Here is a 14,628-nt window from a genome sequence, read left to right as displayed (position 1 = left end):
ATTAGATTACCCGAGATTCATACTTTTATCAATGTAGAGACGGGACAAACTACAAAAGGAGGTCTTCAAAGTTCAGAGAAGTGCAGAAGCAAGACATTTTTCCCACTTCTTTATGGAGCGGAGGACCACCGCATCATAGAACGACTTTAGATTCAACTGAACTTCCGAGTCTCCAGAGCTCTTGTATTTTTCTTTTTTTCGATGATAGCTCTTGTATTTTTCTTTTCATCGGCAATATATTCTTTCTTACCAAGCAATAAAAAGAAAAGACACATTTCATCCAAAGGAGTTTGAAGTTCTCCTTTTAAGTCCATGATTCGAGAGATGGCTAGTAGTACTAGACTCAACGAGGTGGCTGAGGTGATTACTTCTTATAAATCCCTGAATGAGATGTTGTGTGAACCGTGAAGAACAATGAAGCATCTCTCTGCTAAACACATACAGAACGAAAATGATGCAACTACATTTTCATAATCAGGATGTACAATACGCCTGACTTTATTTGCACTCAGACAAATGGATAGTACAATATACAGACGAGACTATACTGTTTTTCTTTTTAATGCATTTGCTTCTATTGAATCTATTCCACTTCCGTTTTTGAACAGTAAATAATACTGATAATAATTAATCTGAATCTCAAGAAACAGTCCTGAGGCGTTGTACAGGAGCATGCATGGAAGAGAGAGATGCAGAATCAATTTTGTCAGTACCACTAAATATATGACCCAAGGGTGGCATTTCTATATACTTCCCAGAGCCAGGCGCAACCTTGAGTTCGTCATTCTCCCACAGTTCTGCCTCCTGAAATAGTCACTTAAACTTTTCCTTGCAAAGAAAAAACTTGAAAATTAACAGAGTAATACAACTATACAACACGACTAAGTTGGGATAGACAGGAATTACAACTGTGTGAACTGCGAGTTAAGCTATATAGTACATGACTATAAGTACCCAGCAAAAAGTGTGAAACAATTGTGTTTCATTGTTCTGCACCAATCTTTACAGAACTTGTCATCATTAAGGATTCGTTATGCACTGATGAGAGATATATAGTAAGCATATAATTATATTTTGTCGTGAGAGCAACTGCTCAGAATGATCTAATAAGATATGCCTACAATATATCTCAACATACACCTCATGGTCACTGCTGTAGATAAACCCCTTTACAAGTGAGCCTAATCTGGACTCTGGAACACTAGGTGTATCCGTCTTTCCAAAGTATCACAGACTAGAAAACGCTAGAGAAACTAAATTACTGTCTAAGTTCTAGACAAGGGAAAGAGACAGGTCGTCATGATATGGATCTTTTTTATATAGCACCAATGGTCCTGCAAGAAATTGCTAAGGACACGGCAGATTATTGATTCGATGATTTTGTGTCTGGCAAAGTTTGCTCATCAGAATCCCAAGAATTGTGCCTGTGGTAGACAAGTACAACCTTGTAACATAATCGTTTCTTGGTGGTTATGATATAACTCCATGCGTACATGCATAATCAAAGGCTACTTCTTCCAAAACCTAATAGACACTAACTGGTGTTTGTCAATTATTTTTATGAGGAGGGTAGGAAGGTTCAAAAGAAACTATTAACTATGGGACTATTTTTAATATACTCATGATGTTTCTCAAATGCTTATTTCGTCTCAACCCCTAATTATCCAATAAAAGTAGTCCAGCCTATCAAAGGTTTGTCACAATGATCAAGTGTACAACACGAATTACAGTGACAACCATAAACCTAAAGTCATATAGAAGTTTCACTTGGCAGACTTATTGTAAGAATTTTAGCCAATTCATTAACGGAAAAAAAATATAAATATGTTTTACAATGAGTACCTTTCCTCTCCTTCCTTCATACACATTTGTGTCTGATCTCGAATGATGAGATCTTGCTGATATTTCAAAGCTTGAATTTGGGCTTAATATGATTATATCAGCATTGGATCCAGCAAGAATTTCTCCTTTTCTGGGGAATATATTGAATATTTGAGCACTGCAAATATCATTCAAGTCAAGTCCTTTAATATACTGTTGCATCTTAATCGCGGAAACAAGCAACAACAACTAGATCACCCACAAAGGTGTGATCTTTCACACAAGACAAAGGTTCCATCAATTCACCCAAGCACAACCCAACAACCAATATCAACAAACAAGCATAAACAAGTAAAGAGACTAAGGTAAAGAATACAAACCACAAGACAAGGATTTAACGTGGTTTGGCAATGTGCCTACGACCACACGACGAGATCAATGGTTATGAACAAGAAGATTACAAGAGGAGCTCTCACTTCACTCACTAAGAATGAATCACTCAATCACTCACAAAGAATGCTCTCTTCCAAGTCTCTCTTTTGTTCTAGGTTCTATCTAGCTTCTTTTGGCTTAAGTTCATGGGTAAAAAACCCTAACTTCATTTATATAGTGGTCCGAAATTTCACCTGTAAAAAATCGGATATGTGTTGTGTAGAGGTTAGGGGACGGGCGCCCCTTGGGCTAGGCATAAAAGGGGGCGGGACAACATTCTCCACCTCGGTGAGGTTTTAACACATAAAACTGAGCTTTATCGAATCATCGTACATATCCCACAAAAAGTTTCTGAAAGCAATCTTGTTTTTTATGATCTTGTTTAAGGTTTTCTTGACCTACTTATTTCTAATGACGCCACAAAACGTCTACTTTGGCAGTTTGTCCAGAAATACATATCTGGAAGGTATACTCAAGAAATTCTTTTTCATCCTAAGAATAAGCTCCAAAAGTGAAACTTGAGGGACAAACTTCGAAGATAAAGATCCCAGTTCTTAAAACAAAACTACAACCACAGATTGACATCAAGTACAAAGGAAACCAATGTGATCCTCGTAGGAATTATCTACTGAAAAGTGTAAGATGTTTATAGTTTAAAAGTATAACATTACCTCGGGGTTCAGAAAAGCAAGCTCCCTGATTCGTCCAGCTACTGTGGTGTGGTCAAACTCGACTGAAGTAGTAAAAACTGAAAATACAAATCAAATAACACAAGTACTGAAAATCTTGATATGGTCGATAACATCGATGATGAACTTTTTATTCTAGTCACAAGTCTATTACTGGAAACCCTTAAATCCCCCTTTCCCCGGTGAAGATGGGATTTGATCCCCAAGACCTTGGGCCAACCTCCCAAGGCTTGACCAGTAGGCTACTGGAAACCTTCGGTATCAAACACAGTATTGAGCATGTGAATTTGGAAGGAAAGAAAATAAAATAAAATACCTTCTGTATCAGGCCAGAATCGAATTTTTGTTCCCCAAGCAGCACTTAATTCAGCTGGAAGTATATGACAAGTTAAAGCTGTCACTGGTTTTCCACAAGAATATTTCTGTTGGTATTCCATCCCATCACGCCAAACTGTAACTACCAATGCCTGTTCACAGAAAATTACTCAATTAGAAATTTAGAATAAAAAACACATAACAGTAAGTTGCCATCTGCAAACCAGGGCAAGAAGTTGGCAATATGTCAGAATATCTTCGACAAAAATCAGAGTCCCAGTGCTTTGATATATGCATCTGATTTAACACTCTAGACACAAAGGGCTTAAAAAACTTGTGTCTATGTTTTGATGTTTTTTGTGCCTAGACACAAAGCTGTGCATAAACTATAAAAGTTTGATGCCATGGGATCCAGAGATATGAATATTTAGTAGTATAAAATAAACAGAAGAAAACAAGTACCTCTGACAAAGCATTAACAACAGATAAGCCCACACCATGTAACCCCCCAGAAACAGTGTAGCCACTGCTTGAACCACCAAATTTGCCACCCGCATGCAAGACCTGAAACAGTGTGATCAGTCCAAATCATCAAGTTAATCAGAGGCAGAAATTTACCTTGGTATAAGCCATAATTGTTTTCCTAAAGAATTCAGATCCTACACGACCGGGTGCAAACAATTCATGAAACACTCCAAAAACATTTAACTCTCCACACCAAAAAAGACCCGGCGTGTATTTTGGGCATTCAAGCTTATTCGGCTTAGATTTTGTTTAAGGATGGAAATTTTCCATCCACCCGGGTGTCCACGATCTGGAATCTTCTCTTAAAAAGTTTGTGTGTCATTCAATTAGATTATTACACTATATTCCACTTTTAAAATGCAATAAAATGACAAAAAGGTTAAAAGGGAGCCTCTCCCACGTTTCCTGTTTCCACCCCTTGTAAAATGTACTTCACAGCATCCTCAAGTTCATTGACAATGGCAAACTAAGTCCACTCTCTAACCACTCAGTTTCACAATTAGTAATGTCAGAGATCTCCATTTCATCCCATCACCGCCAACCCCACTTCATAGAATTACAATATCAACAGTGAAAGATCTAATACCATGTACAATGGAATACACCTATAGGATCAGAATATGACTTATAAATATCAAGTAAATCATTTCAGATGATGTTAATTTTGGGTGCCTAGAAAGTAAGATGATAATCCTCAAAAGTAAAGTTAATAAAACCAACATTCAATTTGTCATTAACGAGCCAAACTACTGAATTTCTCCCCAGCATAGAAAAGATTTAACCAATTTCAATATAAGATCCACCACAGCCAAAACACACATGCCAATACCGAGAAATTAGATTGCACATTTTTAAATGCAATATCTTCACAGGAATAATGGTCTTCGGCTTTTTTCAATGTATAGACATTCTTCCTCAAAGAAAAAGAAGTGACAACTGTTCAGTCTGTTCTGGTACCTAATTAGCAATGATCGTGCTGTATCCATAATTGAAACGAAACCTGACCTTCTGTACCTTTCTTTATCATGCTTTAGTTTTAAAGGTAATATAAAAATCGAGTAACTGGCATGCATATACGAAAAAACAAACTGTAGGGTCTTCAAACTCAAAAAATTCATGATCAACAGGGCCTCTATAGCAGGTTTCAGCAGTTGTAATAAGTGAAGGTCAAGTATGAGATATACCGTCAAGACAGTTTCCAAGGAGGATTTCTTGGTGGCTGGATGCAATTCCGTTGGAATCTGAAATAAGAGTGAAAATATGAATTAAACCAAATAGAGACAGGCGCAAATATACCATATTAAGTTCCATCTCTGATAAAGCATTAAAAGCCATCTTAACTATGATCAGAAGATAAGCAACAAGAAACGCAGGTACTTACCCCACGACCATTATCACTGATGCTGACGGAATTATCTGCATGTAGAGTGACGTCAACTTTTGAAGCAAATCCTGCTTGGGCTTCATCAATGGCATTATCCAGTATCTCATACACCTTGAGCAAAGCAAAAATAGTAATACTTAGATCCTGAAGTATATTTTACATGGTGAGCTCCCAGCCGAGGCAAAGAATGCTCTTGCAATACAATTTCGAGCTCCCAGATACACAGTGATCAACAGACGATTGTTCTGTAAATCCGCAGGAGGACCCACCTAAGATGCATAACTCCACACGAAAGCCAACTCATCTTTGACGAAATTCACAAAGGCAAATGTCGCAACCATGCAGGAGCAAGATCTTTGGCTCACAAAGCAATCCCCTAAGGATATTATTGGTCAGGCATGCACATCGAGACAAAGACATGTTCTCAAATGCCATCAATGTCAAACATTTGCCCACAACCATCTCAGTTCAGCACGAGAGTTGATCAACATAGCCAGCCCATGACCTTTTCATATGTGGGGGCTAGACGTCATGGGACCATTCATCCCACAAAAGAAAACGTCCTAGATTACTTCACCAAGTGGGTAGAAGCCATCCCACTGGTTCAAATCAAGAAAGTCCAAGTCATCAACTTCATATGGACCAATATCATCACAAGATTTGGTCTACCCCACACCCTTATCATGGATAACATAACCCAATTTGCTGGCACACAAGTCAAGGCATTTCTACAAAAATGGCGCATCATTAAAGCATTTTCTACACTTAGATATACACAAAGCAATGACCAAACATAGGCCACAAACAAATCAATCAAAGAAAATCTCCAAAAGAAGTTGGAGAGCCAGAAAAGCTAATGGCCAGAGCAATTCGAGAACATTTTATGGGCATACAGAACAATAGCCAGAGCTAGTACCAACGAGTCTCCTTTCACACTCTGCTTCGGAACAGAAGCAGTCATACCATCAGAACTCACCATCACAACCACACGATCCGACATCATCGAATCAGGTGAAAATGACAACATCTTAGCCAAAAAAGTCGATCTCTTTAAAGAGCGAAAGGAAACAGCTGCAATATCCCTAGGTCGGTACCATTAAACAATCCAACGATCTTACAACAAGAAGGTCGTCCCAACTTGGGAAGAACCATACATAGTTGGTAAAAGCGCTTTATGATTTAAAACAAAGAAAACAGAGACAAGATCTTTGAGCTCAAGGAAATAATTAAAGAGATGAAGAAAAGGAGAAAAACATTTGGAAAGATATTAACAACAAAGACGAGAAGAAAGATTTGAGAATAAAGAAAAGGAAAACATCACAATTAATGCCGAGGTTGAATGCTTCTTATTTATGAAAGTTTGTCACTATTGAGTCATTTAATTTTTAGTTTAAATTTATAATATTAGCAAAGTGTGTACAAATCAATTGTGAAGAGTGCCAAAAGCTAGAAAGCATAGCGCACAATGTTTTCTTTGTGCGTTGTTACAACTCATTTCTTTGTTTCGTATAACATAACAAAATTAAAAGTAAGCAGATACCAAATCAATATATCATAACCCATTTCAAAGCTCATAGACAAGTGAGAAGCAAATGCAAGAAAAAAGATCCCAGTAGCTATGTAAGCAGTAAGCTAAGGGGTTCACAATGTTCTATGCTTGAAGAAACCTCTGCATTGGCAAATTCAGAGCAGAAGCATAGAGTTGAGGGAGCATGTCGCGCGCAAATATCTGGGTTTGATCAGCTATATCTGCTCTTAGGCCCAATGCTTGCAAGATTGTACTCGAGTACCAATATAGGAAGGAAAATAGTATTGCTGCTCCCAAGTGCAAAATTATGCTCTGTTGGCAAATGACACCGAGTGATTCGTACTTCTTTGCTCCATAGACTTCGCCACAACTAATTGTAAACACAATAGCCATACCAGATTGTACACAAGAATGAATGTTCTTAGGCACGTAAGCAAGCAGAGAGATAGACGGAAGGTATATCGAGCCACCAAAAGCTGTGTTTAGAATGCCCAAGGAGGTAACACTTGCCTAGAATGCATAAGATTATTCCCGCTCTTCCTTATAAATTCACCATTCCGGGAAATAACATTCTTCACACATTTGTTCTATCTCCAACTCATCTTTCAAAATATTTGCTCTTCTATTAGCAATTTCATACATCATGGGAGCTATTACTGCATCAACCAACAAGTTTCTATTTAGGCCAGGGCACAATCTTAAGGCTAGGCTCTACGGCGAGGGGGAAGGAGATTGTTGGAAAGCCTTATTACAGCTGAAGTCTTGCACTAGTGAGATAATTCATCCTGTTCTGAAATTAGCACAAGCCACATTACCCTGGAAACAATTACATCGACGGAAGGTATATCGGGCCACCAAAGGTTGTGTGGCGTCTACTGCTGCAGTTAGTTCTTACCCTATTACTGGAGCAAATCAGAAATGAGACAAATGGAGTAATGTTTAGGAAGTTCAGCAAAGGGTCCATGACTACAGCAAATAAGAAATGAGCCAAGTAGAAAAATGTAAAAACTCAAGCCAAGTTCATCAACACATTGAAGCTTTCTTGCTAAAATAAAGTTTCGTTGTGAGTACGAATTTTGATACTAAAATACATCAACACATCAACAACTCTTCAATGCCTACACTCAAGTTCAACAAATGCATCTCAGCTATAGTAATATTCTTCACACATTTGCTCTATCTCTAACTCATCTTTCAAAATATTTGCTCTTCTATTACCAATTTCATCCATCATGGGAACTATTACTATGTCGACCGACAATGCGTTTATTCAAAATAACTTTCTGTAACCAGGCCCTGTTCGAATAAAATAAAGAGAAAGGGTGTTGTGATATTATTTTAAAAGTATCCGATAAAGCTACCCCTGTAGGCCGGGCTACCTTGAATATTGAACCAGATAATCGTGAGTCTTTCACTTTGATGGTTCGCCAATGGTTTACACTGCAACACACGCAAACGGAACCTACTCAGATGTTCCACAATCCAGTATTTTAGAAGTTTCCGATCCACCTACCCCATTCCACTGCCACATACATCCGAAGTGTAAAAAGATTGTCTTAACTTGGACTTAACATACTGACACCCTCTTCATATTACGTGAAAAAAAATGACATCATGCTTTAAACTCAAAGCTTTAAAAAACAAGATTGTTTAATTGGTCCTTGCTTGCAGACCTAAGTGCATCAAGAGGTGTTTATACCGTTAAAACTCATAGCACGGCATCCTAAGAGGGAGAGAGTTAACACATACCTGATTCCTAGCTATTAAAGAATAGCATAAACAAATAGTGCTTTTCAGCATCTGCAACCAGGAAACTGAATGTAGCTCTATATAAATAAACAACCAATCACCCTGGATACAGACTCTGACAGGTCTAATAGAGTTAAATGCATATTCTAAACATCACATTTAAATCATGTCTTTGATAATATTGGCAAGAATATTTAGCTCCTGGTGTTTTGGTTCATGAGGAAAAAATGGCTCCCTTTTGGTCAGGGACTCATAACAAATCCTATCTCAATCGTCATTTTCTGTGAGTCAGGTCTTCTCTAATTATCACCTCATGCACTGTTGTATGATAATTTCTGTTGGGTTTCTTTTTGTTAAAGATTTTTTTTCTCCCTCAGCTACCAACACTGATTCCATACCTCCGAGCTAATATTATTAGTGCGTTAGGCTAAGTCCAATGGTGCGGCAAAACACTAAATATCACGTAAATTGTGATCTAATGGTACGTGAAATCGCTAACCCGCTAACGCTATCGGTATAAGTTTCGCTATGTATACAGTCAATTTTAACGATATAGCGTATGCTTTGCACGCCAAAACGAGTGGCGGCCAACAGAACAAAGAGCCACAGGCCAGTGTGAATGGCGGTTACAAAAGTTTGTTTTTTCTCTCTCCAAGCCACACGCCATTGTGAATGGCGGTTAAAAAAAAAATTCTCTCTCCAAGCCACACGCCATTGTGAATGGCGGTTACAAAAAAAAATTCTCTCTCTAGAAAAAAAAAAAAAAAAAATCTCTACACGCCCGATTGTAAATGGCGGTTACAAAATTGTTTTTCTCTCCAAGCCACACGCCGATTAATGAGAATGATTACAATTTTTTTTTCTCTCTCCAGATTAGCAACAAAAAAATTCTCTCCTACACTGCGCCCGGTGTGAGAGGGTGACTAAAAAAAGAAAAACCATTGGGTGGAACAACACTATCCCACTAACCGCATATACTGTGATATTGTGGTTTAGTGTTTTAGAGGTTCAAACCATTGGACTCAGCCTTAGGCCTTCATATGCACTTTCAAAGGTTTGAAACTTTTCATTGACTTTACTTTTAACTAGTGTTTTAGAAAAGTACTTTTAACTAGTACTATAGTTGGGGAATGTTAAGTTTGTGACACTATGTTTTCCAATCGCTTTTGTCGGGTGCAATAGAGAGGGCAATTAAAGAGATAATGACTCTCGTAACCTGCTCTCGGTATGATGTTACAATAGCAACTCAAACATCAAAAGAGCTTGTTTTAAAGGTTGCACATCTTTCCCGTCTTACTTACTATGGAATTGATAAATATATATATATATATATTTATCAATTCCATGCCTGTTAATTCTGCTGCTTCGTTTCTTAAAATGAAATGATATGGAAGGATTATGAAATGGAATATGATGAGAGTTGTATTTGGTAATCACAAGTGAATGCATTGCTCATGAATGTCGTCTATCATGTGTAAGGACTCGAAATTTGCTTAAGTGCAATTTGGCAATTTATTTATACTTAGGTACAATATGTTTTGGCTTAATAAATTTTGGTTACATGGTCAGGCAAGCTAACTTTCTGAATTCTTTGGGAGCATTATAGTTTAGCTTAGATTAATAAGCTAGCAATCATGTTTGTTTAAATTGTTCCTTGTATCATAGTATTTGCATGTTTAGTGTATGGACATACTTGTCTTAGTACTTGCCACCTACTTGGAGCTAACTCAAAATGAAGCACCTCCTACTTGGTGTAAGGAGGAGATAATTCCTTAGTGGACAACAACATTGGGGGCAGAATTGAATTACATGTGGAACTACATAAAAAGCTTTGGATAAATGATGGATGTCTAGGAACTTGAACTCAATTCAAGGACCACAATGGTGGCGGTTTAATAACCTAATCGATTTCTTGATTGCTCAATATATTTAGAGGACTAGGAATGCTTCTTCAGATGATTATGTCGTTGGAGTTTAAGATAGGCAAGTAAAACTATTCTATAATGTGATGCGAAATAATTAGCTAAAACTTTTAGAATTATTAGTCGTCTTCTTGTTGTGTAATACTCGATCAACTTATGATATATTGCAATGTAGTTAGGAGCGCGGCGGCTATGGTGACTTGAACTCCATTTTGGACACCGATTAGAGTTGGATTTGCGGTGGAGTTAGGGTGGTGGTGTTCAATTAGTTAGTATGTGGTGGTGGTTTGCAGGTGGCCAGTTAGGGTGGTGGTTTGCAGATAGTATACTAACCTCTTGTAGGGGTGGATTATGTTGTGAATAGGACAATGCGGAAACAACGTTACCCACAACAAATAGATCAATCCTACACAAAGATCGATCCTTCTCACTAGACAATACTTCAACACCCTCCAAGTACTATCCCAACACTTCGTTGACAATTTAACAAGCATATAAATTAAAGATAAGAATGCAAAAGAGAACCAACCACAAGACAAGGATATATCGTGGTTCTAAGAATTTGCCTATGTCCACTATTTGGCGAGATCCAAGCTTTACTAGATGTCCGAATAGCAGATTACAAGAGCTCTCAATTCACTCACAAAGAATGAACACTCAACTCACTAAGAATTTCTCTCTTTCTCTCTTTTGGTTAGGTTAGGTTTTCTGAGAAAAAACCTATATTTATACAATTTCATAAAACTTCCAAAGCAATTGAATTTCGTGGTTGAAAGCGATTGGGAGCTGGTCGCGCACCTTTTGAGGCACGGTGGCGCTTCAAATCATTTGGAGGTCACTGGTAGCGGTCGCTCTGCGAGGTGCGGTGGCGCTCTAAACTTGAAAGAGAAAAAAAAATCCCTTTTTCTCTACATTCTCCACCTCAGTGAGGTTTTAACACATAAAACCAAGCCGAACACATCCAGCAAGAACACATCCATCCAGAACTTCGCGGTCGGCCGCCCGAAGGCCATGAAACAAAGGGCCACCCACAAAGAGTGTCTTGCTCACAAAGAGCCACCCACAAAGAGTGTCTCGCTCACGAAGAGCCACCCACAAAGAGTCATGCCCACGAAGAGCACGTCATGCCCATAAAAGGCCACCCACAAAGAGTGTCTTGCTCACAAAGAGCCACCCACAAAGAGTCATGCCCACGAAGAGCATGTCATGCCCACAAAGGGCCACCCACAAAGAGTGTCGTGTCTTGCTCACAAAAAGCTATCTTGTCACACCCCGAATTTCGACAGAATTCGGAAAAACATTATTTGTCCCCGACTCTTCGATCTCCGAGGTGTGACGCACTCTCCACTTCCAAAAACCCATAAACAGTTTAAAATATCGCGGATAATTAAAACCAATAAAAATTTCAATTATACATAAGTCCTCTTTTCAATAACGCTTTAATTAAAATATACAAATGAGAATACAAAAACATTGTCTAGACTGAAAAGTTATATCACCTTAAGGGAAAAACAAAACGTATCCGGAGATGTAACGCTAATGCAAACCACAAGCAAAGCAGCCCAACCTTCTTCAACACTAAACCCGTCAAAACTTATCAACTATGTTCATTGAATGAACACACCCAGATAAGCAAACATGCAAATCGGGACGATTATAAACAATCTTTGGTGTGAGTAGTCCTAAAATACAACATATAATATACATATATATACCACAATCCATATGGCGGTTAGTTCCTCCACCGAAGCGCTTTAACTTTCAACGACTAATACAACATTCTTAAGTACATTAATCTAAGCGGTAGTTCCTCCAATCGGAGGCCTTTAACTTCCCACTAACCACACAACAAACTATACTCATAATAAATAAGGCATGTAGTTCCTCCATCGAAGCTTTTCAGTTCTAACTAAACTATAACCACCAACCATATACAAATCATCTATCTAGAGATATATCATTTACCAACATATTACCATAATTATATTAGTTTAGGCTTTTCTTTTGTGTGTCCCTAAAATCACGTCGTGATCTATGTCTTACCTAGTTTCCGGCTACCACAATCGCAACTCAGCGCCGAACATGTACATCCACATGCCTCCCCTTACATAATGAGCCACTCGTGCGTAACCACCTGGCCGGGATGATGCCGCGCACACCGTAAATCCTCACACGGAAGCCAAATCTATGTAAGCACCGCCACTATTCGGCATAAAATATCGCGCATCATCGCTTCTATTTTGGCGAATCTAATAATCGAGCGGAATAATCAAGCCAACGCTATTAAATTTCTGGCCCGGGCGCCATTCAAATTTTAATTCGAACTTAAAGCGAAGGAAGGAAAAGGCGCCATTCAGATTAATGAAACGAAGCGGGAAAGGGCCGATCACATGAGTTGTGGTAGTCAGGTTTTCTGGATTTTTCGTTATGTAATTTATTCGGTGTCAAACGTTAATGACTCATAATCATGTTCCACTATATCGGCGTCAGGTCGATTACCTTATTGCACTAAGCCACTATATATAGAAACATCTCAATATATCTCATAACCATATTTCATTCTTTTTCACGCGTGCTAATATCTTATCAGACTACACCACATTTCAGGTGAAAAATATTCACCAATGCTATATTAGATCTCACATATAAAATAATAGAGTGTATATACATTTTCCAAGATATTGCGATTAATATAAATATCCCAACATATGATATCACGCCATAATCTTCAACGATCACATACATTTTTATTATAGCATTATTAGGAAATATAATGTCTCCTAACATCTCAATATATCACGCGTAAAAAAATACACAACATCGAGGTCAAATCTTTCTTAGATAATGACCACCAAATATATCTTAGTTTCCAGCAAAGATTTTATTACTATATGTGTCCATATAATATCTGCATAAAAGCGTAGTACAATTAAGCGATCCAGCGATCACAATCAAAGCCCCAATATCTTTTACACACTACTTCACGTCCAAATCTAAATTAGATAATTTACCAAACCAAGTTTATACAATATCCGACGGTATTTTATTACTATATATATCCATATAAACAAACATATGAAAAACTGGAAAAGTCAACATTCACAAATCGGCGGTCGGCGATCCAAAGTCAGCGGTCAAAGGTCAACACCTCATGGTCAAGGTCAAACTCAACATGTCATGTCAAAGTCAAAGTCAATTGTCCGATCAAAGTCAAAGGTAAAAGTCAACCGTCCATGGTCAACCGTCAAAGTCAGCGGTCGATGGTCAAAGTCAAAATCATCTAGTCAAAAGTCAAAAACTGTCCAAGTCAAAGTCAAACTCAAACCGGCCGTTTTGTGTTCGACGGGTTCGTAATATTAAGCCCGTCAGGGCTAAATGGCAAAGGTGCGTGGCTCGTGGGCTCATGGCTAAGGTCATGATTCGGACCTAAGTAACGGCCGAAAGTTCCAAACCTTATTACCCTAAGCGATTGAAAGGCCCATGTAGATCTAGTTTTAAGTCCGATGGACTGGTCCGTACAAAATTAGAACGGGCCCAAAAACAGTTAAGTGGTTCGGTCCAAAAATTTCAAAACAAAAAGAAAAGGCCCAACCACTTAAATTAGATTTCGGCCCACAAAAATTAAAACTGAAATTTCGGAGTTCCTCCATCGAAATTTCGGCCAAGCCACTAATAGAATTTGGCCCAAACCAACTTAACCTTGCTAAGGCCCAAGGCCCAAGCCCCAAGCCTCAAGAGAAATTAGACCGGCCCAACACTGAAACCGACCCAGGCCCAAGCCCAAGCCGTCAACAGTGCTTCTTCTTCCTCACTTCTCCTCCACCACCACCAAAATCCGGCCACCACAAAATCCCATTTCAACAAACCGAAATCACTCCCCAACACCCACCCTACAACTTTACTAAAGGCCAAAAACTCCATTCTTAAGTTTAAAAACCTCAACCAAATCTGGATCTGGAACCTTCATTGCCGCCATTAATGGCTGCGACAAGCTTCCAACAGCATTCACGCCTCCTCAGTACCCCCATTCATCAATCAACCACCCCACAACAACCCAACATCGATCCACCAACACAAACAACCATCAAACCGTCCAAACTGTTTTACTGGGGTGTTTGGGCAAGCCGCCATTCATGGCTTCTCCAAGCTTCCCGCAGCACCTCCGTCCAACCCCCATTCATCAACAAACCATACAAAATCAACAACCAAAACCCCCCAACCAACAACACAATTTTAAATAAAATTGGGCTATCCCTTGCCACC

At 38.6% G+C, this 14,628-nt stretch overlaps 1 protein-coding gene across 7 annotated transcripts; it reads right to left on the bottom strand.

Moving 5' to 3' along the window:
- Window positions 1-186: 186 nt before the first annotated feature.
- On the bottom strand, window positions 187-8,844 carry LOC147484600 (DNA gyrase subunit B, chloroplastic/mitochondrial-like). 7 transcript variants are annotated; one of them, XR_015203725.1, is made up of 8 exons: window positions 8,444-8,839; window positions 5,164-5,277; window positions 4,967-5,023; window positions 3,720-3,821; window positions 3,259-3,409; window positions 2,925-3,001; window positions 1,843-1,999; window positions 410-822 (listed from the first exon to the last, which is right to left on the bottom strand). XR_015203725.1 is itself a non-coding variant. In XM_086575881.1 (7 exons), the coding sequence occupies exons 1-7, from the start codon at window positions 8,492-8,494 to the stop codon at window positions 640-642; spliced, it is 717 nt and encodes a 238-aa protein (XP_086432007.1). In that variant the 5' UTR covers window positions 8,495-8,844; the 3' UTR covers window positions 187-639. The 7 variants fall into 7 exon arrangements, 2 of the variants coding, with proteins under 2 accessions (XP_086432007.1, XP_086432008.1); XR_015203727.1 differs by having other exon boundaries at window positions 662-828; window positions 1,843-1,972; window positions 8,444-8,843; XR_015203728.1 differs by having other exon boundaries at window positions 662-822; window positions 1,843-1,972; window positions 8,444-8,843.
- Between the last annotated feature and the right edge of the window lie 5,784 nt (window positions 8,845-14,628).

This window comes from Coptis chinensis, chromosome 8 (assembly GCF_015680905.1).
Source record: "Coptis chinensis isolate HL-2020 chromosome 8, ASM1568090v1, whole genome shotgun sequence".
Taxonomy (NCBI): domain Eukaryota; kingdom Viridiplantae; phylum Streptophyta; class Magnoliopsida; order Ranunculales; family Ranunculaceae; genus Coptis; species Coptis chinensis.
The sequence above is the reverse complement of the archived record's forward strand: the minus strand, read 5'-3'. Positions and strand labels throughout refer to the sequence as shown.

What these genes read in the sequence shown, in the direction of transcription:
- LOC147484600 (XM_086575881.1), bottom strand. Translation starts at nt 8,494, where the DNA reads ATGCTGAAAAGCACTATTTGTTTATGCTATTCTTTAATAGCTAGGAAT. An exon ending in CTTTAATAGCTAGGAATCAG is followed by an intron (nt 5,278 to 8,443) that starts GTATGTGTTAAC and finishes GCTTTGCTCAAG; the next exon opens with GTGTATGAGATACTGGATAA. An exon ending in TTGCTTTTCTGAACCCCGAG is followed by an intron (nt 805 to 2,924) that starts GTAATGTTATAC and finishes TGACTATTTCAG; the next exon opens with GAGGCAGAACTGTGGGAGAA.